A 25,683-nucleotide genomic window follows, 5' to 3' on the forward strand; every position below is an offset into this window, starting at 1 on the left:
AAGAGATCATGGAGCTGAGCCCAAATGAGATACTGGCAGGGCTAGTGCAAATCTGGTGGGGCTATTGATCGATTCTCAGTCCATATCTTGACATATCAGTAGCATTTGACACTTCCTCCTCCTTGACAAATTTAATTCACTCCAGTTATTGACAAACATAATAAGCTATACACAAAACATTAGTAACCCTAGCCCTAACCTGAACCCTATGTTGTGATACAAGTTTAATCGTCATCAACAAATATTTATTCAGCCCTCACACATTCCAAAATTCTTCCAGGTACTGTCTCAGAAACATACTTGGGTGGGCCCTAATTACTGTAACTTCAAAGTTCTGGTGTCCAGAAATTGTAAAACATAGTAAACAGAATTCTTTAGGAAATGTCTTAATTAACTTTATTACTACCCTTGGTGTATTTTATGGAATAATAATTTATTTGGTACTTTACAATCATTCATTATATAATTACATACTGAAGATATAGTGTGAGTTTTGTACTGTGCACTAAGGACTCCAAATTGAATGAAGCCAGTGGCCTGCCTTTGAGGGACTCATAGATTATTACAGAAGAACAAATAATTGGAACATGACATATTGTGACTGCCAACAAAAATATGGACAAGATACAGTGTTGGTACAAAGAAGGGTGTTCTTAGCTCTATTTAGTTGGGTCAGGTGAAACTTTCATAGATATGGAGATGATTGAACTTAATTTTGAAGGAAAATTAGGAGTTCAACAGGGCAAATTTGTTGGACAGGTTGGCAAAGCATGATAAAAATTTGAAAAATGATTTAAATTTGCAAAGAAACAGGTTATGGAAGTAACAAGTTGGCTTAAGGTACCTATACTAATTTGGCAGAAACGTAAGTGGTTCTGTAAAATGCCTAGGAGAGGTGAGCAGGGACCAGTTCATAATGAGTTGGATACTGTGCTAAAGAGATATGATCTTTTGAAAGACTTCATTTGTAGAATTGAGCTGTACCGGGGAAGACTTTATGGGAGACTTTGAAATAATATCAATTTACCTAGCCAAACCTAAAAGCTATCTTACTCCCAGATGACTTTCTGGAAATTTCATAAATTAAAAAATTATTATTGGATATGTATGTCTGCCTTGATTAGTTCATGATTTAATGAATCTTCCAAATGGGTAACTTTTGTGAGTAAAAGGTGGTGTTAGCTTGATGGGACATTGAAACAAGAGGAATAAACTAGGACTGACTCACACAAACCAGAACACATGACCAACCAGCCTTGATCCAATTAGGCTGATGGCCCAAGTGGAGAAATCAATATTCCTCCTTTCTGGGAGCTCTCATCCTGAATAAAGAAGAGTAGGTGTGAGGTGATGGAACATTCTGTGATTGTAAACTCCATATATGGGAATGAAGGTGGGGTGGACTTGGATTTACTGTCCATCCATGTGGGTTAAAATGAGAACTCAGAATGCTCATAGCATGGAAAAGCTCGTGTCTCATCTTGAAAAACTCTGTGATTTCTATCAAGAGATCACTGGATAAGGAAATTGTGCTGCCTATTTCTCTTGGGAAATCTGTAAGCATGAAGCTGTTTCTGGTTCTCATTATTCTTCAATTTGAGGTACCAACAGGTAACTTGTACAAATGTACCATGAAATCCTAGGAGCTACTATTGTCTGTAGGAGTGGGACGAGGGCCTTCAAGATTGTCGGTATCTTGACAATATCTTCAAAAGTACCCACTCTCCTTGAGTCTGTATCTTATAAGAAAGCATTTGGGGAGGTAAGAGGTAAGAAGACATCAGGGCTGTACTCTCAGAAGTCCTCTCCAAAGGTAGGCATGGACCCATCATCTAGAATTATCTTTATAAGTTAAACATAGTTTTCACTCAGGAACCTCACCATCTGTTTTTCTATTCAAACTCATTTTCAGCCTTTACAAGTAACAAGAACAGCACAATCTTTGGAAACATGTAGATGTGAGGGTAAAATATATCTTGATCACAGGTTGATTGTATGAACTGAAGTAATCATTCCCTTTTAAAAAACTATTTATTTTAGGTGGGGAGGGGCAGAGGGAAAGGGAGAGAATCCTTAAAAAGACTCCCTACTCAGTGTGGAGCCCAATATGGGGCTCCAGCCTAGGACCCTGAGATCATGACCTGAACTGAAACCAAGAGTTGGATGCTCACTTGAGTGAGCCATCCAGGCACCCCTAATCACTCACTTAAAAAAAAAGATTTTATTTATTTATTCATGAGAGACACACAGAGAGAGGCAGAGACATAGGCAGAGGGAGAAGCAAGCTCCCAGTGGGGAGCCTGATGTGGGACTTGATCCCAGGATCCTGAGCCAAAGGCAGATGCTCAACCACTGAGCAACCTAGGGGCTCCCTTAATTATTCCCTTTGAATCTGTTTTCTCATCTGTCAATTGAGTATAATGACCCAATTTCATGATTGAATTTCATGAGAGGAAATGTCTTTGTTTTCCCTCATTGTTTCATGAGCTTGTCCAAATTTGTGTATGGGGACACATAAAGAATTGGAAACAGGTGATTTAGGACTTCAATGCAATACTCCAAATAGGTGACAGTTTGGATCTCTAAGGAGATGGGTACATACAGAGTTGAGCTTGATCCCTGGGCGACATATTTATGTGAGATGTAAAGGAGGATGGAAAGAGAGAGAAAGAAAGAGAAAGAGAGGAGCCAGGAGGAGCATGGTCATGAAGACCTAGAAACTGAATAAGGGAAGTTCTCAGCAACATTTATTGCTGAGACCCATGAGGTCTTGGCAAAGGGAGATTTCTGCTGTTCATATCAGTGAGTGTGAAACAATTTCTGTCTTAAAAAGTCCTGTCTCTGGTACACTTTTAAGAGGTACCTTGGCTCTGAATAATGCCATGGTGACAAGTTGGTACTCTTTGGGGACACTGGACTAGGGTAAGGCTGAGGGAGTGCTGACTTAGGAGCATGGAATACAGAGTCAGATTTGCCAGAGTCCAGGGGCGGGACATAGTTTTGGTTGATAACCATGAATTGATCTCTCTTTGTTTTTGTCATGTAAGTTATAATGTTCTCAGACCCAACTGGGTATTGGCTAGGAGCCTGGGGTTTTGATATCCTTAATTTGGGATGATTTTCAAGGAGGAGGCTCTTAGTTTCTTCTTATCAGCATAAGATTCACTTTGGAATCACAGAAGGCTAAAGCTTTTGGGAAGCATATACTACTTCTATTCTGCCTCAGAAACTAATCTGTGTTCAATGTTGTTTTCTGTGCACAGATACAGCACGACCCAGAAAATGCTTTAGTAATATAACAGGCTACTGCCGGAAGAAATGTGAAATGGGGGAAATATATGAAATGGCATGTCTAAATGGGAAATTATGTTGTGTTAATGAAGACAAAAACAAAAAACACCAAAAAGCCCCAGAGTCACCTCTCCCTTTACCACAGCCTAAGGGGAAGATAGACTATGTCATTTTACCCACCATCACACTTCTCACAATCCAACTATAAATCAAGCACTTGCTTCACTGGTCTCCACTCTTCCTAAATCAAAAGTGCCACCTCCTTCAACAGCCTGGAACAAGGGATTCATCTACTTCTGTGAACTTGATTATCCACATAATAAAACTTTATGCTTTTCTCTGGATTTATTAATGTATTCACTCATTTTTAAACACTTTAACCATAAATGAATAGTTATCATGTTCCAGGCATTATACTGGTAGGATAATATACGGTAAGATGGGTGATACAGAGATGAAATGAACGTGTTGGTAGAGGTGGAAGTTAGCCCCTCCATTTTCTATGCAGTTTTGTAGTATTTCAAGTATAACTCTTCTTATAAATGAAGTTTCTTGTGTCTAAGCAGATCTGAATGTCTCAACTTTGTATGTGTAGGGTGAATAAGGGTTTTGCTAATAACCAAGAATTCATTAGAAGAAGGCAAGATATTAGAACATTTTCATAACATTATTGGCCAGTTCTTTTTTTTTTTATTTTTTATTTATTTGTGATAGTCACAGAGAGAGAGAGAGAATGAGGCAGAGACACAGGCAGAGGGAGAAGCAGGCTCCATGCACCGGGAGCCTGACGTGGGACTCGATCCCGGGTCTCCAGGATCGCGCCCTGGGCCAAAGGCAGGCGCCAAACCGCTGCGCCACCCAGGGATCCCTATTGGCCAGTTCTAATGGGCAGTGATGACACCTAGTAATAATTCCAATACAGGTTTCCCCTGCTATCCAAAAGTAGAGTGATTCTATGAGAACTTCCATAGGCCAAAATGGTGTAAAGAAGCAATTGCCATTAACTTATATGGAAAACTGTTTGAGTATTCCAGACCCAAAAAATAACTTCTCAGGCTTTTCTGATACCTTAGGATAGATCTTGCTAAGGGATGTGCAAAATAAATCAGGATAAAGCATAGATGCTCATAGACACAGTTCAAAGCTATGACAGCTTTGTGCTGAGATGCTGATTGTAGGTCCTGGGGAAGGAGCTTGGTGAGGCCACTCTCACTGCTCAGGATGCCTACTGCCTCTGTAATGGTTTGCTGCAAAACAAACTGAATCACTCATGTTTTGTCACCCTCTTTGATTTTTCTCACTTATTTTCCCCTATAATCCCTTTCACTATTTTTTTTTTTTTAATTTATGATAGTCACAGAGAGAGAGAGAGAGAGGCAGAGACACAGGCAGAGGGAGAAGCAGGCTCCATGCACGGGGAGCCTGATGTGGGATTCGATCCTGGGTCTCCAGGATCGCGCCCTGGGCCAAAGGCAGGCGCCAAACCGCTGCGCCACCCAGGGATCCCTCTTTCACTATTTTTTATATTCCCCGTATGAGAGACTCCTAAATCTGGGAAACGAACAAGGGGTGGTGGAAAGGGAGGCGGGTGGGGGGATGGGGTGACTGGGTGAGGGGCACTGAGGGGGTCACCTGATGGGATGAGCACTGGGTGTTATACTATATGTTGGCAAATTGAACTCCAATAAAAAATATACATAAAAAAATAAACATTGAGTGCTATTTTTGTTTTTTCCTTTTTAAAAAAGATTTTATTTACTTATTCATGAAAAACACACAGAGAGAGGCAGGGACATAGGCAGAGGGAGAAGGAGGCTTCCTGCAGGGAGCCAGATGGGAGACTAGATCCCAGGAACCCAGGATCACGCTCAACCACTGAGCCACCAAGGTGTCCCTGCTTTTTGCCCATTTTATGCAAAAGACAATATCTTTTTCATATTTGCCATTAGTGGAAACAGGTACAATGTAGGTTTTTTGTAAAAGTGAAGTGGTGTAACTGCAAACTATAAAAAAGCAGAGGTTATCTGTACATCATTTGAAGCTTATTTAATGTTGTATGCTCCATTTCCTTTTTTTTAGCAGCAAACGGAACATTAAGTTGACACAAGTTTTAGGCAATATTACTCTTAGAACCTTTGAAAACATTACATATTCAATAATTTGCTTGTTAATAGTGTGAAATTTACAAGCTTTCAGTTGCAAGGTGAATGAAGTCTGAGGATCTAATGTGAAATGCAGTGACCATAGTTGAGAACACTGTATTGTATAATCGAAATGTGCTAGGACAGTAGAACTTAAATGTTTTCACACACAAAAAAGCCCTAAAACAAAACCAAAACCACCAGCTAAATATGGGAGGTGATGCATATGCTAATTAACTAGATGGGGCGGGAGTGCTTTTATGACATATGCATATATCAAAGCACCATGATGTACCCGCTAAATATCTTACAATTTGTAAGTCAATTATACTTCAATAAAACTGAAAATAAATAAATAAAAATATTGTGAAATTTAAAGCCCTATAAATGAGAGAGACATTTTTAAAAATTTTTTTATTTTTAAAGATTTTATTTATTTATTCATGAGAGACACACACAGAGAGAGAGAGAGAGAGAGAGGCAGAGGCAGAGGGAGAAGCAGGCTCCATGCAGGGAGCCTGATGTGGGACTCGGTCCCGAGACTCCAGGATCGCACCCTGGGCTGAAGGCGGCACTAAACCACCGAGCCACCCAGGGTTCCTGAGAGAGACATATTTTAAGAAGCTCCTCACGAGCTAGATAAAATCTTGTAAAGTCATGATGCTCTCCAGATGAATAGAACAGAGCATTTTGTTGTGCCATCCACTGATGTTACTTGGTTAAGGTATAGGTCATAAATAACTTTTGTGGAGCTAAAATTGGCTCATCTGAGTTGAAGAAATCAATGAGACTTATTCCTCCATGTGTAGCTCATCATCTTGTTTTACTGGGAGGACAGAGAGACAAATATTTAGATGGATTTGTTAACATTTTAAGAGGCTATAAAGACCTTCTTTTTAGTAGTTGTGGCTTTTGAGAATCCTGGAAAAGTATATAGGAAATAAGGACCAGACTAAATTGTAGAGTTAGAAATTATTTTGTTGATTTCACCATGAAAAACTAATGTATGACTATTTCACTCTAATTCTCAGTGGAGTTTTTCAAGAAGCCCACATTAGAAAGCCCTTTCTTTATTGCAGCACTTCATAAGCTCCTCTTTTTCAGTCTTCCATCACTATGGATCACCAAGGGCATTTTAAAGGAATGCCCATTTTGTCACTATGATATGAAGATAGGTCTTGCCCATTGTCTTTAATCTATATGTGTCCTCTACTCTGTATGAGTCCATTGATTAATTAGGTACAAGAATCTATTTGGCTTAGTTAGTATCAGAACAACCAGTGAAGTGTTGCCTGACTCAGGAAAGAGAAGTATAATGAAATAAACATAAATCAAGCCTTAGATTCTGCTTTGAATGGGCAGAACTAATCTTTGCTTTAACTTTTCCCTATTATGTATTTGTATCCACTTCATACTCATAGAAGAGTGTATGTGGTCAGTATTGTTAGGCACATGTATTTTTGCCCATTTTATTTTTATATAGGAAGTTAAATTGAAATCCTATATTTTTATTATGTACCTTTTTGGCACAGGCAGTATTATTGGTACCTTATTTTTCTTGGATCTGTTTTAGAACATTCTCCAAAATCTTATTCATAGAACATTTGAAAATTGCCAGAATGTTCCAGATACATTTTTTTTCAATTAAATCCTAGTAGCTGGGACCACCCATCTCTTTGGGGGTCTTGGATAATGCTCATGAAAGGTGCCAGAGATATTAGTCATTTCTTATACGTACTCACACCTTTTTAGAAAATTTGCTCAGCTTTTCTTTGGGAATCTATTTCAATGGGCCCCAGCAAGATGGAAAGAGAGTAGAGGGCCAGAAAATCTTATTATTTTGGCTACAAGTAATTGGGACCAGGGTGGATGGGACCAGATGTATAAGTAGAGATTGAACTTCTTTGGATTTCCAGGTTGGGTCCCCGTGTACTGATGAATAGGAAAAGATGGAGAAAAAGAGAGAAAGAGTGAGAAAAGGATGGCAAGAGGGAGGGAGAGAGGGAGAGGGAGAGAGAGGGAGAGGGAGAGGGAGAGAGAGATTTCTAGTTACTAGTTCTAGTCCCTTAGGCCTCATGTAATTACTAACATTTCTTATAATAGGTCCTCCTTTTCTGAAGTTGGTTTGAGTGGGCATGTTTCCTATGATCTCATATCTAAGACATGAAAATTGTAGGTAGGGCAAGTTTTTAGGCACAGAATTATAAATAGAGGGTTTGCTCATTTGTAATACTTAATTAGGAAAGACTAGGATAATGACAGTGACAGAAATTCAGATCCACTTCAACAACTAGTTGTATTTATTTTAAAAAAGATTTTATTTAATTTATTTAAGAGAGACAGTGAGAGTGAGAGAGTGCACAAACAGGGGGAGGGGTAGAGGAAAAGGGAGAAGCAGACTCCTTGCTAAGCAGGGAGCCCGATGGGGGGCTCAATCCCAGGACCCCAAGATAACAGTCTGAGCTGAAGGCAGACACTTAACCAACTGAGCCACCCAGGCTCCCCAACAACTAGTTTTAGAGATACTCAAGTACTGAAGGGAAGCCATGTTCAAAGCAACGTTAGATGATATTTTGTATTCATAGATAAGTTCTAATTTGGCTTCAATTACTCAATGGTCCTTGGGAATATGAGATACTCATTACCCTCGTTTGGTGCTTTCCAAAAAATACCCAATAAATATTATTAGAAAACACAAACTAGTGGAAAATAATTATAGGGGATAATAATTAAATTATCATTAAATAACCCTTCCCAAATAGTGCATGTCAGAAAAGTATGAAAAGCCCAGATACCATTAAACAATATTTCCTGAGTCCAAGAATCAGGTCACGTAAGACTTAGGCACATGTAAAATCCCTATATTATGTCAAATGGAAGCACAGAAATGATAGGAGAGCTATTTTTAAGCATTTTTTTGGTATCTTTCAACCTGGTAAAAGTTGGAAGGTAATTATCTGTAACTTCTACAAATTAAAATGAATTACAATGTATAGAAAAAGTAAAATACAGTTAACCAGTTTGAAGTAGTAAAATATAATTTAGTAATGTATCTGTATTCTTTGGTTAAGAATAGTGGCATGACAAGCATTGCCATGCTGAGAAAGCTCCCTCTTTCCCCCAAAAAGCATATTTTAAGTAACATGCAACTACTGACTTGCAGACACACAGAATATCACTCAGTGTGCACAAAACCTATCTTTATTTTTAAAAGTTAATAAGTGTATGCAGTGAATATTGGACATTACCCAAATTAAAAACTTTGGAGATTCAAAGGGCACCATGAAGAAAGTCTAAAGGTAATCCACAAAATGGAAGAACATTTTTGCAAATCATATATCTGATAAGGGACTAGTATCTAGAGTATTTAAAGAACTATTGCAAGTCAATAATAAAAAGCTGACCTGTTAAAAAAGGACAGAAAATGGTCCTCATCTTTATGTACGTTAGGCCAGCAGGTAGTGTACATTGCAGTCTGCTGTTACCATTAGTGATTGTGGCTCTGTGGACTGGGACCTTAAAGATAGCCACAGTGGATTAAAATGGTGATAATAAAAAAAATGGCTGCTCTGGAGGCCAAAACTGTTATCAAATTGAATATGATTTTGGTGACTTCAATTTGCCACCTGACAAAATTGTAAAGGCACAGATCAAACTAGATAAGGGTTGGTTACCTTTAAAGATCTGTGTTCATCAGGGATATTGGCCTATGATTCTCCTTTTTGGTGGGGTCTTTGTCTGGTTTTGGAATTAAGGTGATGCCTCATAGAACGAGTTTCGAAGTACTCCATCTCTTTCTATCTTTCCAAACAGCTTTAGTAGAATAGGTATGGTTTCTTCTTTAAACGTTTGATAGAATTCCCCAGGGAAGCCATCTGGCCCTGGACTTTTGTGTCTTGGGAGGTTTTTGATGACTGCTCCAATTTCCTCCCTGGTTATCGGCCTGTTCAGATTTTCTATTTCTTCCTGTTCCAGGTTCGATAGTTTGTGATTTTCCAGAAATGTGTCCATTTCTTCTAGATTGCCTAATTTATTGGCATATAGCTGCTCATAATAAGTTTTTAAAATCATTTGTATTTCCTTGGTATTGGTGGTGGTCTCTCCTTTTTCATTCATGATTTTATTAATTTGAGTCTGTTCTCTTTTGTTTTTAATAAGGCTGGCTAATGGTTTATCTATCTTATTAATTTTTTTTAAATTTTTATTTATTTATGATAGTCACACACACAGAGAGAGAGAAGCAGAGACACAGGCAGAGGGAGAAGCAGGCTCCATGTACTGGGAGCCCGACTTGGGATTCGATCCCGGGTCTTCAGGATCACGACTTGGGCCAAAGGCAGGTGCCAAACCGCTGCGCCACCCAGGGATCCTTGTCTTATTAATTCTTTCAGAGAAGCAACTCCTGGTTTTGTTGATTTGTTCCACAGTTGTTCTGGTCTCTATTTCATTGAGTTCTGCCCGGATATTTATTAACTCTTTTCTTCTGCTGGGTGAACATTTTATTTGCTGTTCTTTCTCCAGTTCCTTTAGGTGCAAGGTTAGCTTTTATATTTGTGTTCTTTCCAGTTTTTTTATGGATGCTTGTATTTCGATGTATTTCCCTTTCAGGACTGCTTTTGCTGTATCCCAAAGATTTTGAACAGTTGTATCTTCATTCTCATTAGTTTCCATGAATCTTTTTAATTCTTCTCTAATTTCCTGGTTGACCCTTTAATCTTTTAGCAGATGGTCTTTTAACCTCCATGTGTTGAATTTCTTCCAAATTTCTTCTTGTGATTGAGTTCTAGTTTCAAAGCATTATGGTCTGAAAATATGCAGGGGATAATCTCAATCTTTTGGTATCAGTTAAGACCTGATGTGTGACCCAGTATGTGGTCTGTTCTGGAGAAAGTTCCATGTGCACTTGAGAAGAATGTGTATTCAGTTGCATTCAGATGCAAAGTTCAGTAAATATCTGTGAAATCCATCTGGTCCAGTGTATCATTTAAAGCTCTTGTTTCTTTGGAGATGTTGTGCTGAGAAGATCTGTCATTTTCAGAAAGCGCCATGTTGAAGTCTCCCAGTACAAGTGTATTATTATCTAAGTATGTCTTAACTTTGGTTATTAATTGATTGATACACTTGGCAGCTCCCCATTAAGGGCATAAATATTCATGATTGTTAGGTCCTCTTGTTGGATAGATCCTTTAAGTATGATATAGTGTCCCTCTTCATCTCTTACTACAGTCTTTGGGATAAACTTTAATTTATCTGATATGAGGATGACTACCCCTGCTTTCTTTTGAGGACCATTTAAATGGTAAATGGTTCTCCAACCTTTTATTTTCAGGCTGTAGGTGTCCTTAGGTCTAAAATGAGTCTCTTGTAGACAGCAAATAGATGGGTCTTGCTTTTTTATCCAGTCTGAAACCCTGCTTCTTTTGTTGGGATCATTAAGCCCATTCATGTTCAGAGTTACTATCGAAAGATATGAATTTAGTGTCATCATAATGCCTATTCAGTCCCTGTTTTTGTGGATTGTTTCCTTGGACTTCCTCTTTCTTTTACAGAGTCCCCCTTAATATTTCTTGCAGAGCTGGTTTGGTGGTCACATATTCTTTCAGTTTCTGCTTATCTTGGAAGCTCTTTATCTCTCCTTCTATTTGGTTACCTTTGAAGATAATGATAAAATTTATCTAACCATCTAACCATGTAACTTTAATGTATAGCAGGAGCATTGATCAAATCAAAGGTAAGACTCAAAGAAATAAATGAAGCTAAAACTAAGATCAGATCTCCAAGAAAACCTCACCCTGAAGTGACTGATGAGTATAAAAATGGTGTAAAAAAATCTGTTTTTATTAAAAACTTCCAAACGGATTCAACACTCACTGATATAAAAGAATGGTAAGAGATAAAGGTCAAATACTAAATATTCATATAGAAAGAACATTGCATAGAGTATTTAAGGGATCAATATATGCTATATTTGTTAGTATTGAGTCTAAGAGGTTTGTCGAGACCCCTGGCCAGAAGACAGGGACCTGATAATACTTTTCAAGGAGGAATACTTCAGAAGGAGAAGAAACAGAAGCAGCAGAAGAGAAGGGGATGTCTGGGCGGCTGGGTCGGTGAGGCATCTGTGTTTGGCTCTGATGTGATCTCAGGGTCCTCGGATTGAGCCTGCATTGGGCTCCCTACTCAGTGGCAAGTCTGCTTCTCCTTCTCCTTCTCCCTCTGTGATCTCTCTTGCTCTTGCTCTCTCTCAAATACGCAAATAAAATCTTTTAGAAAAAAGAAGAGGAAAAAGAAGGGGGAAGGAGAGGAGGAGGAAGATGTGGAGGAGATGGAGGAGAAAGAAGAGGAAAAGAAGAATAAGAAAGAAGGCAAAATGAAATGGAGGCTAAATGATATGCTAAACAAGAGCAAGAAGAAAACAAAAGTTAGCAGAAAATGCTGAAATGGATGTCCTAGCAGAAAAGATTGGATGCTTGCTGGAATTTTCAGGGAACTTAGATGGTCAGACCTGTAGAGAAGATCTGCACGTCTTTCTCTTAAATCATGGTGAAATAAAATGGATAGACTGTTAGAGGAATAAAAGAGGGAGTAATCCTATTTATTTCTTTATTTTAAAAGATTTTACTTATTTACTCATGAGAGACACAGAAAGAGAGAGAGGCAGAGACACACAGGCAGAGGGAGAAGCAGGCTCCATGCAGGGAGCCCAACGCAGGACCTGATCCTGGAACTTCAGGATCACGCCCTGAGCCAAAGGCAGATGCTCAACCGCTGAGCCATGCAGGCATCCCAGAGTAATCCTCTTTAATTAAAGAGTGAAGAAAGCAAATAATGGTAACTTAAAGGAACAAAGAAGTGACCTGGGAAGTACAAAAGGAAGTCATGGAACAAGAAGCATTTTAAAAAGTCGTAAATCAACAGGAATCCCTAAACAAATGGAAGTCTAAAGGTCTCAGATTTAAAGGAAAAATAAAGGGAAATAAAGCTGCCTAGGATGGGTAAAGGAAAAGTTCAGTTTCAGGGCAAGAAAGTGAAATGTGATTGTGATTATAAAGGTGATAAAAATGGTGCAGCTGGACATGGAAAAAGAACAAGAGAAGAAACAGACAAGGAGAGCCTGCATTGAAACAACAGAAAACTGAAAATGGTGCTGGAGACAAATAGTTTAGGGAACAAATTGTATATTCATTTTAATTAGATTTTAAGTTGCTGTTGTCTTTGGAGGCTTCTAAAAAGGAAACTGAATTAGGTTCCTTTCAGTGTCACTTGTAAGAAAGGAAGACTTTTTTTGTTGTTTAATGTGTCTTTTTTGTTGTTGCTATCCAAATGAAGATTTTATTTTATTTATTTAATTAGAAAAAGATTTTATTTATTTTAGACAGAGAGCACAAGCAGGGGGAGCAGCAGAGGGAGAGGGAGAAGCAGGCTCCTCAAGGAGCCAGGAGCTCCATGTGGGGCTTGATCCTAGTACCCCAGGATCATGACCTGAACCAAAGGCAGATACTTAACAGACTGAGTGACCCAGGTGCCCCCAGATGAAGATTTTAAAAAAAATGTTCGGTTCTATTTGTGTTATTTTAGATGATTCAAGTATCAAAAGAAAGATTCTTTCACTAAATTGCTTTTATAATATGAGAATGTATTAGTACAAAGTAATAAAATATATATACTGTATGAAAAGCAAAAAAAAAATGGACAAAAGATCTGATAGATATTTCTCCAAAGATATGCAAATGACCAGTAAACAAATGAAATGAAATGTACAAAATCACTAGTTACCAGATTTATGCAAGTCAAAACCATAATGATATACCATTTCATACTCACTAGAATAGCCAGAGTCAGAAAGGCAGATAATAACAAGTTTTAGCATGGATGTAGAGAACTTGGAACCTGCATATCCTGCTGGTGGGTATATAAAATGGTGCAGCCATATTGGAAAACAATCTGACAGTTCCTCAAGTGTTAAACATAGATTTACTATATGGTCTGACAATTGCACTTCTAGTTATATATGCAAGAGAAATGAAAACATACCATCACACAAATACTTGTACACAAATGTTCATAACACTATTATTGATAATAAGTCGCCCAGGTCACATGCCTGCACCCTAGGAGCAACTTTGGAATGCACAGACTCATTCCTTCAACCCAAGTAAGAATCATATTGAATAAAGTGCTCAGAATCCAATAACCGGACAGTTGTCCATTACATTTTTGAGATAAGAATTCAGGAGCAGAGAACCTCTTCGTTTTTGTGGTTGGAACTAGAGTAGATTTTCAGGGACAGAAACAGAGTAATTGACCTAGGCTTAAAGATAACACTAGAAAGGGTACAAGTGTATTGTGAAGAGACACTGCGTTACAACCTGCAGTGCTTGCTTTTTCGAGGAAAACAAGGGAGACACTGCTGTTAGGTTACAAGTTCAAGGGGAAAAAATCGATATTTTTCTTAGGGCAATATCTCAGCTTCAGAGCCATCTAAACGCTGATCATACTACATTCCCAGGCATAGAGAAGACAGTCTCCTTTTCCTCTAAGAGAGGATTTAAGTGACAGTGAATTGGGGCATAAAACTGTAGCAAGGTCAGTGGGCTTGGGTGACTGTATTGAAGGAAGCAGGATCAGCACCATCTATAGTCAAATAAAGGAAGATTTATTTATTATTTCAATATTATTTCAAATTATTATTATTTATTTCAACAGACTTATTGTATACATCGAATGTAGGATCCTGCTGTCAGCTTGATGTTATTGTCAGGATCACTGAACTTCTTATCAACTCTATGTGTCACAACTGTTAAAACTGTTAAAACCACTCGTTCAATCCATGGCTTCCAGAATTCATTTAATAGACTTAAATCAGCAGCTGGTGTTGTGATAATGAGACAACGCAAGGACACATACTATCCTTCAGGAAACGACATTACTGTCACTCAGTTTCTTTTTTTTTTCTTTTTAAAAGATTTTATTTATTTATTCGAGAGAGAGAGAGAGAGAAGCAGAGACACAGGCAGAGGGAGAAGCAGGCTCCATGCAGGGAACCTGATGTGGGACTTGATCCCACGACTCCAGGATCACGCGTCCTGAGCCAAAGGCAGACGCTTAACCACTGAGCCACTCAGGCATACCTGTCACTCAATTTCTTATGTCACTGTGGGATGTAACTAGGGAGTCATCTTCATTTCCACTACATCCAATGAATAATCAATTACTATAAATTATTATTATTATTTTAAAAATTGTACTTACGTATTCATGAGAGACATACAGAGAGAGGCAGAGACACAGGCAGAGGGAGAAGCAGGCTCCCTGCAGGAAGCCCAATGTGGAACTCAATCCTAGAACTCTGGGATCATGCCCTGAGTCAAAGGCAGATGCTCAACCACTGAGTCACCCAGGAGTCCCTCTTTAAAATAATTTTTATAATTTCCTTTGAATATATACCCAAAAGTGGGATTGCTAGATCATATTGTAGTTCTTTTTAAATTTGTTTCATTTTATTTTATTATTTTTATAATAATAAAATAATATATATTTTATCAAGTTTATTCACTTATTTTTTAATTTGAATGTAGTTGACACATAATGTTACATTAGTTTCAAGTGTTCAACTTAGTGATCCATCAAGTTTATACATTATACTATGTTCATCACAAGTGTTGCTACCATCTGTCCCTATTTTTAATTTTTTGAGGAACCTTCCGTAGTAGTAGCCTTCTACACTGTTTTCCATAGTGGCTATGCCAATTTGCCTCTCTACCAACAGTTACACAAGGGTTTCCTTTTTAACCATATCTTTGCTAGCACCTGATATCTCTTATCTTTTTGATGATAGCCATTCTAACAGGTGTAAAATGATATCTCATCATATCAAAGTTTTGCTTTGTATTTCCTGATGATTAGTGATGTTTAGCACCTTTTCTTGTACATGTTGGCCATTTGTATGTCCTTGGAAAAATGTGCATCCAGGGGCATCTGGTGGCTGAGTGGTTGAGTGCCTGCCTTTGGCTCAGGGTGATCCTGGGATCCAGGATCAAGTCCTGCATCTGGCTTCTTGTGGAGATCTTGCTTCTCCCTATGCCTATGTTTCTGCCTCCTCTGTCTTTCATGAGTAGATAAATAAAATCTTAAAAAAAAAAAAGAGAAAAATATGCATCTAGGTATTTTGCACATTTTAAAATTGGGTTGTTTGAATTTCTCCTATTGAGTTGTATGATTTCCTTATATATTTCGGATATTAAACAATTAGGGGAATACAGACATCATAACAATATGAATATGATCCAAAAACTGTTGAGTGTATTTGACCTTATGGTTTTTAAATGGGGCATTGGATTATTATCAGAGTTCAAGAAAAGACCATGAGTCCATCTGTCACAAGCAGATAAAATAAATGACAAAACCACTAACCATTAAGAATGCAATACACATTACTTATTAAGGAGACAAGTAAACAGACACCTTTCATACCTAACTACAGAAAAAAAAAATAACTGGAAGGACATTCAGACTCAGAGAGTCATTATAGAAGATAAAGCATGATGGAATAGGTACATGTCAGAAGACTATCAGTAATTATACAAATTTTGATTTTAAGAATTTAAGAACTGGTGTATTGAATTCTCGAGTGTATTGATGGGTCCCAATGTACTTGGGATAATATAGTTTGAGCCAGTCTGTAATGAAATGAACAAAACTAGAATAATGCAATGAGATTTTAAGAAATCTGAATGAATTTAGTTAAAAATCTGTCCTTTTCCCCTACTATGTCATATTTCTTGGTGGTAAAACTTCACTTTTGGAATGATGGTGACATTTAATGATAAATTAATAAATTATAGAGATAATTGGCAAACTTTTATAAGTCAAAAATATTTTTAAAAGTTTGCTGATCTAGGAAAGACAGGACTAGAAGAATTTTTTTTCCTTTTTTTTTTTTTTTTTTTTTTTAAGGACTAGAAGAATCTTAACAGAGGTCAATATAAATGAAAAGTAAATGCCAGTTTTAAGCCACACAAAAATCTCATGGCAAGGCAGAGGATCTTATTGAGAAAAACCATATGAGAAACAAGTATGTAAAAGTTTCTGTGTATGATATTTTTTTGTTTGTTTTCAGGTTGTGTTGTTTGATTTGGTTTATATATCATCAAAGTAATCATACTGTATATGTACTTATAATTAATTGAGAAAATCACATGGTCCCCATTTGCCTCCATTGTCTTCATATCATTGAGATTGTACTCATCTAAGAAAAGTGAGAAGGTTCATAACGTGATAATGAATTACTATATGCCAAAAATTTATGGGACGCTGCTAGAGCTGTGTATAGAAGGAAATTTATAGCTTTAAAATACTCATATTTGAAGTGAAGAAAGTCTTAAGAGAGATAAGCATCACCTAAAGTTAGAAAAAGAAGAGCATATTAAAACCAACAAAATAGAAATAATACATTATACATCTAAAACAGTGAATTTTATATCATGTGAAATTGTTTGAAAAAAAGTGGAAATAAAAACATTAATGAATATATTAAAGAAATGGAAACTAGACTAAAAATTAAAGAAAATTTGGTTTTTGTAAAGACTAATCAAAGGAATAAGTAAATAGTGAGACTTACAAAGAAAAAAGATATAAATAAACAATGTCAGAAATGAAAAAGGAGACATCACTACATATCTTATAGGCATTAAAAGGAAAAGGAAGGGGCAGCCCTGGTGGCGCAGCGGTTTAGTGCTGCCCGCAGCCCAGGGCGTGAACCTGAAGACCCCGATTGAGTCCTGTGTCGGGCTCCCTGCATGGAGCCCGCTTCTCCCTCTGCCTGTGTCTCTGCCTCTCTCTCTCTGAAAGAATAAATAAATCTTTAAAAAAAAAAAAAGGGAAAAGGAAGATATTACAATTTCTTTTAGGCTGACACGTTTAAAAACCTTAACAAAATGGGAGAAATGATGAAAGAAAAAATATGAGTTGAATAAGAAAATTGCAATTGTCCTTTAACTTTTAAAGAAATCTAACTTATAATTTTAAACTTTCCATAAGAAGTTGAATCTCAGTTGATTCTATTAAACACTCAATGAAGAAATAACATGAGAAGCTCTTAGATAAATAGGATAAAAGGGAATATGACCAAATTGATTTTGCATTTAATTTTAAAAATTGAACTAAATTTTTCTTAAAGAATAGTTTTAGATTTATAAAAAAGTTACAAAGATAGTACAGAGAGATTCTGTATACTCCTCAACCAGTTTCCCCTATTGTTAACATCTTATACACTATGATGCATTGACAAAGGCACCTCCAAGTATATTGCTATTAACTAAACTAAACTAAACTAAACTGTCTGTGACAGTTTCTCAGAAATTTCTTATTTTTGGTGAATTTGACAGATTTAAGGAGTATTGGTTGAATATTTTGCAGAATGCCATTCTGTTTGGCTTTTCTGATGATTTTCTCATTGTTAAACTGGGGTTATGGATTTTAGGGAGGAAGATAGCAAAGGTGACGTGCCATTCTCGTTACATAATTTCACATGTTCATGCTATCAACATGATTTCTCCATAGAATCTGATGCATGATTTAACAGGTTTATCCATTGTAAAGTTACCTTTTTGCTCCTTTCCATACTCTAGTATTAGAAGGCAAGTCACTAAGCGCAGCCCACATTGAATGGAGAGAGGCAAAGCCCCATGTCCTCGAGGAGGGAGTATCCACATAAATTACTTGGAGTTATTCTGTACAGAAAATTTGTCTTTTCTTACGAATTTATTTATTTAGTAATTTATTCAGGTCAGTATGGATTCATGGATATTTATTTCTATGTTGTATTATAATCCAATGCTATATTATTTTGTTGCTCAAGTTGTCCCATCTTTGGTCATTCAAAATTCATTCAGTGTGACTCCGGTGTCTCACTAACATGCCCCAGCCTTCTGATTTTTAAAGCACTTTCTTGCTTTCTGGTACTACAAGATGCTCTGAGCTTATCGTGTATATTTTTTGCCTCAATCCTAAAATAGGAGATAAGAGGTAATTAAGAAGAAAAGCAGAAAACAGGTAATTAAGAGAACACATGCCACAAATTTGTGTGGCGGGTGTCACATGGTGAAATGACATAAAAAACAAAACCAGAAAATGAGTGCAAAATGTATTTGGAAAGGAAAGCTTTCATGTTAGTCATATCTAGAGGGTATATCTTTAAGAATTAGATAGACTGTATACAAGGATTATCATTATGTCATCTTGCATATCAAGATAGCAATAATGTCTCATGTAATACTGCAATTGAAACCAATTCCTAAGTCCTTAACTTTTCCTCCAAATTCCAAAGTGCCCCAGTTGCCAAAAGGATCCATTACTAGTGCTAACATATAAAACATCAACAGCAAAGGAACAACTAAAAGCTTGTCTTGAAGTTACATATTTTATTTTTGCCTCTACCTTATATAGCAAGCTCCATAATAGTAGAATCCTATTCATCTCTATCTTCCCAGTTCACTGCTTTTTACAGGAACTAAAGAAATTAGGTTTCCCTATAGTTCATCTTTGGGAACCCTATTCAATGACCAAACAAAGTGCATGTATATTCTCCTGAAATGTCTTGTTTGTTACAATTTTTTTCCATTTGTTGATTTTTTTTAAAAAAATATTTTATTTATTTATTCCAGAGACACACACACAGAGAGAGAGAGAGAGAGAGAGAGAGAAAGAGAGAGAGACATAGGAAGAGAGAGAAGCAGGCTCCACGCAGGGACCCCCGATGTGGAACTTGATCCCTGGATTCCAGGATCATGCCCTGAGCTGAAGGCAGACACCCAACCGCTGAGCCACCCAGGCTGTCCTCCATTTGTTCATCTTATACTGTTTATGCAAATTGGCTTCTCACAAACATTTGCCAGTTGAAATCCTACACATTTCAGAAGGCACTATAATCCTAAACTCACTTGTGATTTTCCCTGAATACTTGGCTTCACCTTTCCCTCTCCTGAATTCCATTACAACTTTCCTGAGTTTCTTGTTCCAGTCTTTCATGTTATAGATTTTTAGTGTCCTGATTATAACCTCTTTCCAAGGGGTAGGCTTTGAGTTGTCCTTATCATTTCATTACTTGGTGTATTGACTGTTCAATCTCTTATTAAAGAACAAATGAGTCAGAAAACTGTCAGTGAGCTTTATTAGAATCTGCCGTAAGGGGGTCAAGGTATCAGAAGGGAGAAGATGTGGACCTCTTTACTTTATTGGAATAGGTTGAGAAATAAAGGATCAGAAAATTGTACTTGATTTATGTAGAATTTGTCTTGGATCTTGAATAATTTTCTACAATTATATCATCATCTTGAGGGAAAGTCATTGCATATGTCCTTGGCTCTGGAGGAGGTGGCTTTGTAATTTTTCTACGTGCTTCCAATTCCACGATGTTGAGGCAACAATATCTCCCATTTTCACAGAGTACTTCACGTATTTCACTTATTCTGCATATTTTCCTGCAATATCCTCGTATATATTCACCCCAGCATCTCTTAAGTTGTTCAGTTACTGTGCATATAAAGAACAACAGGCCAAGATTAGTGTTTGAGGCTAAAAGGCAACTTTGATCATGGGAAAGATAGAGGATGTTTGTAAGGGGTTAGGTATATGGGAGATCCACAGTCATAAACTCATAATATCCTATGGAGGATGCTTCAAGAAGGTAAACCTCAGGATTTATGTCTAATTGATCACTCATATTTACTTCCTCCCGGGTTTGGGGCTTCCATTCAACATCTGATGGAGTCCCCCAAAGGCATCAGATCTTATATGGGAAAATAAAGCAACTGAATCTTTGATTTCAGGCTATATATGGACTATATACTCCATCTGGGAACCTCAGCACATCTGTCTCCATTTGAATGCTCCCAGGGTACTACTTCTTTTTTTTTTAATAATAAATTTATTTTTTATTGGTGTTCAATTTGCCAACATACAGAATAACACTCAGTGCTCATCCTGTCAAGTGCCCCCCTCAGTGCCCGTCACCCATTCACCCCCACCCCCCAGCCTCCTCCCCTTCCACCACCCCTAGTTCGTTTCCCAGAGTTAGGAGCCTTCCATGTTCTGTCTCCCTTCCTGATATTTCCTACCCATTTCTTCTCCCTTCCCTCTATTCCCTTTCACTATTATTTATATTCCCCAAATGAATGAGACCATATAATGTTTGTCCTTCTCCGATTGACTTATTTCACTCAGTATAATACCCTCCAGTTCCATCCATGTCGAAGCAAATGGTGGGTATTTGTTGTTTCTAATGGCTGAGTAATATTCCATTGTATACATAGACCACAGCTTCTTTATCCATTCATCTTTCGATGGACACCGAGGCTTCTTCCACAGTTTGGCTATTTTGGACGTTGCTGCTATAAACATTGGGGTGCAAGTGTCCTGGCGTTTTATTGCATCTGCATCTTTGGGGTAAATCCCCAGCAGTGCAATTGCTGGGTCGTAGGGCAGGTGAAACAAAAGCAAAAATGAACTATTGGGACTTCATCAAGATAAGGAGCTTTGGCACAGCAAAGGATACAGTCAACAAAACTAAAAGACAACCTACAGAATGGAAGAAGATTTTTGCAAATGACGTATCAGATAAAGGGCTAGTTTCCAAGATCTATAAAGAATTTATTAAATTCAACACCAAAGAAACAAACAATCCAATCATGAAATGGGCAAAAGACATGAACAGAAATCTCACAGAGGAAGACATAGACATGGCCAACAAGCACATGAGAAAATGCTCCACATCACTTGCCATCAGGGAAATACAAATCAAAACCACAATGAGATACCACCTCACACCAGTGAGAATGGGGAAAATTAACAAGGCAGGAAACCACAAATGTTGGAGAGGATGCGGAGAAAAGGGAACCCTCTTGCACTGTTGGTGGGAATGTGAACTGGTGCAGCCACTCTGGAACACTGTGAGGATGTTTCTCAAAGAGTTTTTCTTTCTTTCTTTTTTTTTTTTTTATCATCACCCCACTTCTAGTGCCCAGAGAATAATAATTTGTTTCTATGTATTTATATCTGAGTCAGACTATGCTCCTGGGTTCATACTCACTACCATGGTCAAGAATGACTGTCTTACTGTCCAGTTAGGGTTTTTTTCCCTCAATAATCTTCCTTCCTTATTAATTCTCAGCATTTCCCATTTTTACTACTGCATATCTTCCTTTAGCTTCTATGTCATCACAATAAACTTGGATTTGTTTTACCCCTCTATGAGTCCTCATAGTCCTCCATCCACCTCTAGAGGCAAGATTTTCTCCTGTTTAGTTCCACAATTTTCTTCACCTTGATATATATTCTTTCCTTTAGTGATCCTAAATACTTTTGGTGATCTATAGAGTTAAGATGTTCAGATTTTGGCTTCTGGGCCTGTACAGTCTTCTGAGATAGACCCTAGATGGACTCCACCAAGAGCATCAGATCTTGTTTGTTGAGGCCAGCAAAGATGCTGCCTCCAGCTCCAGATTCTAAAACTCTTTTGATTCTTAGGCCAGAGAGAGACATTACTAATCCTATAGTAAGAGCCAAATATAAGATACCTGCTTTTGAAAGAGGAAAAAAAACACTAATTTTAAGTTCTTATTATGTACCAAGCCTTAAGCTAGATATTTTACAAATGCCATTTAATAAAGCCCCCATGATCCATGTGTCATTACCTCCACAGATGAGGAAACTGAGGCTCAGAGAGTCTTTACCATTTATCCAAAGTTGACAAACTAGTAGACTTTGAAAGCATATTTCTCAAAGCTGACTCCAAAGTTTGTGCTTCTTTCACTATTCACACCGTAGACTAAAATATATATTGGAGTGGAAGAAAATATGGCTGGGTGTCAATAAAAACTGTATCCAAATAAATAAATAAATTCCTAGATATTAAGCTGATTCCTTTCTACAATGAGACATTCTCAGGAAAATTCTGGTCCCTTTTCAACTCTGTAAATACTTCTTTTTAAGAACAGTACTATGGGTTTTTTTGTTTGTTTGTTTTTTAAAAAGAACAGTACCATGCATCAGGAAAAGGGAATTTCTGGTGACATTAGTAAGACTTCAGGCATCCCAAGGGGTCCTATCTCCTATTACCATGAATTGTGAAATTCCCTTTGTTCTTGTAAATAATCCATCCCATTGTTGATTTGAGCGAGCCCCTGGAAGGCTCTGGATTACCTTTGGACTTCTGGAACAGCAGGATTGCAATGATCAGGATGAGCTTCATGGCCAGGTTCCCACAGGAGGTGGCAGCCAAAGCTCTTTGTCCAGTGAGTTGTACACCATTCCACCTTCTTCAGAGACTTGGATTCTTATGCACCAAACAAGAACAGATGGTATGATACAACATGTGTTCCCAAATATCTGAACTGTGGACTTTGCACCATGTGGGCAGGCATAGGAAATTTGAGGTTACCCACTTTACCCCCACATGCAATTCAGAGACACAGCATGTTCTATCTCATCCCATCTGATGCCTTCTGTAGGCTGTAGACTACTGGTGAGAATAATCTGTGCTTTCTCTCCTTTGGCTGTCTGCCTTGCTAGACTTGGGTAGACATGTATTCACTTCTAAGTATGAGTAAAATAATATAAGTAATGAAACCTATTCCATTTATTGTATTCATCTAAGTCTAGGATCTCTGGGTGTTGTGTCTATCACTTCAGTCCATCCAAATGGTAGCTGATTTTCATTTCCACATCCTAGATAAATTTAATTACTCACAGACAACCAATATACAATGATAGAGGAATAATAGGATAACTAAAATACAATTTCATTTAGAAACAGCAAAAAGGAGGAGAAAAGACAGAGATAATATAGCATATAGCGTTGTCCTGATGGACTAGAGCAAGGTTTTTTTTTTAGTTTAGTTTAGTTTTAGTTTCTATTCTTTCTGTTCTGCTCTCTGGGGAAGATTTCTCTTGTCCGTTGATCTCAGTGGCCATATCTTGCAGGAGGTTGGGGGAGAATTCTTCTGGGAGATGTGCTACTTTAGCAAAACATTTCTTACTAGTGCAGGTTTAGGAAATTACACAAATGATTTTGTTACCCAGGCTTTTATATCTATGGCATTGTAACTCTTTTGAGAGATAACAGACTTTTCTTTGAATTGCTTTCAGTCATTTTCATGTTTAAGACCAATCAACAAATCATTTTGAATCTGGAAATTCATTTTAAGTCACAAACAGGGCACTGGTATCTATAGAATAAGCTTGTGGAGATTATACCATCTCTATTCCATATCTAAACTCATCCCTTAACAGCCTCTCACTCTAGCTCTGACTATAAGCGTTTAATACAGTAGCATCTGGACAGTGTAGATGAACTAATTCAGAGTGATAACCATGAGTTTATAGTGATATCAATGTATATTTTTGTGTAATGTCACCTACAACACTTATCTAAATTTAGAAATATACACAACAGATAATTGCATTAATGCAGGGTTGTGGTGTGCCCAAGGAATTAAAGGACTGAAAGAAGAAGAAAAAAGGAGCCCCTGTTATTGGCTAGAGATCTATTGAAGTAGATCATGGACTCTCCTGGATATATAGAGAAATATAAACAGACTGTGGCTGATAAATTGATCTTTGAGTTTTGAAGACGAGTTTCTTTATTTTTAAAAGATTTATTTATGTATTTGAGAAAGAGAGAGCATGTGTGAGTGAGGGAGTTGTAGAAGGAGAGGGATAGAGTGAATCCTCAAGCATACACCTCACTGAGCATGGAGCCCTACTAGGGGCTTAATCCTACTACCCTAAGATCATGACCTGAGCTGAAACCAAGAGTCAGATGTTCAACCGACTGTGCCACCCAGGCACCTGTGAAAAGTTTATTTGTATTAACAAAATGAACTGCCTGTGCTATGGAGACACCATTTTATACCTAATCTGCGCTGTCTTTTTCACCAATTCCTGTCCCCTGCTGCCAGAGAGTCTATGAGCCTGATCTAAATCTATTCCATAGAGAGTATTCCTTTCCCCAAGTCCTCCTAGGGCTAAACAGTAAATGTTCCCATGAGCAAAATGGGATGAATAAAGAACATGATGTTTCTTAGGAAAACATCCACTGGGACTTTTAAAAGTACAAATTGTTTTAATGTACTTCTTAAAAAAGGACATGAGTATAATATATTTCTGGATAACTCACCCACCATGCTCTGTTGAGTTGAGGGGTTAGGAGAATGAATTATTTGATTATTTAAAAGGGCCTACCAGGGAAGTTGTGTTTGTTTGTAAGATTAAATTTTTTTTCTTTTTATGTCAATTAGAAATAGTATTTGAAAAATAGTCTTATTGTATAATATGTGCATTATTAACAAGAATCAGGAAATACAAAAACAAAGAGAAGAAAGGAAAGACCAGTAATATTACTACCATCTAAAGAAAACATCTGGAAACATGTATGCCATTAAAATTTTTTTCTTTAATAGAATGAAAATAGTTTCATTGTTTAATCTAAATATAAGCTTATGGGATTTTCCTGATTAACAGGAAAGATATAGTAAAATTGTTTAAACTCTTATGAATTGCATGGCTTTTGAAAGTCTAGGGTCTCTTTAAAAAAAGGGGGGGGGGAATCCCTGGATCGCTCAGTGGTTTAGCGCCTGCCTTCAGCCCAGGGTGTGATCCCGGAGTCCCAGGATCAAATCCCACATCAGGCTCCCTTCATGGAGCCTGCTTCTTCCTCTGTCTGTGTCTCTGCCTCTCTCTCTCTCTCTCTCTCTCTGTCTCTCTCTCTGTCTCTCATGAATAAATAAATAAAATCTTAAAAAAAAATAGAAAGTCTAGGATCTTTCAGATCTCTGCCAGTTCCAGAGATGTGTACATTCTCAGGGACACACTTGCCTTCAGAATTCTCTATCTTCATTTGCTAACTCTGACTTGTACCTTATTCATCCTCCTTGACACAAAACTCTTCCTTACCTCCCCCCCCCCACACACATAAAACCACACGTACTAAGCATTTTGGAATTTATCAGAATGTATACAAGAGTTTGAGAAGGAGGGTTACAAAGAAGGTGATTATTTGGCAGTAGCACAAGCAACTTTCAAAAGAACTGGAAGACATCATTGACCTTAAATTAAATTTCTTCATCCCACTAATAATGAGTTTTTCTGGTTTTGCCTGCTCTGAGCTTCTTACTAGCTCACTGGCTTTTGAAATATCTTTCCCTTTTTCATTTCTTCCACTCAAACTTCCTTTTCCAGATTGCCCCCAAGGACT

The 25,683-nt window shown here is 37.5% G+C and overlaps 2 protein-coding genes and 1 pseudogene across 2 annotated transcripts; 2 read left to right on the forward strand and 1 right to left on the reverse strand.

Annotated features, from left to right (window-relative positions):
• Nucleotides 1-1,562: 1,562 nt before the first annotated feature.
• DEFB128 (defensin beta 128) lies at nt 1,563-3,499 on the forward strand. The gene is given in 2 exon segments (NM_001284445.1): nt 1,563-1,611; nt 3,264-3,499. Coding segments are annotated over 2 exon segments (285 nt in total).
• A 5,357-nt stretch (nt 3,500-8,856) lies between these two features.
• LOC100687231 lies at nt 8,857-12,593 on the forward strand (annotated as a pseudogene).
• Nucleotides 12,594-19,710: 7,117 nt separating this feature from the next.
• On the reverse strand, nt 19,711-22,680 carry DEFB127 (defensin beta 127). Its single transcript, NM_001113716.1, is given in 2 exon segments — nt 19,711-19,964; nt 22,632-22,680. Coding segments are annotated over 2 exon segments (303 nt in total).
• Nucleotides 22,681-25,683: the final 3,003 nt, after the last annotated feature.

This window comes from Canis lupus, chromosome 24 (assembly GCF_011100685.1).
Source record: "Canis lupus familiaris isolate Mischka breed German Shepherd chromosome 24, alternate assembly UU_Cfam_GSD_1.0, whole genome shotgun sequence".
Classification (NCBI taxonomy): domain Eukaryota; kingdom Metazoa; phylum Chordata; class Mammalia; order Carnivora; family Canidae; genus Canis; species Canis lupus.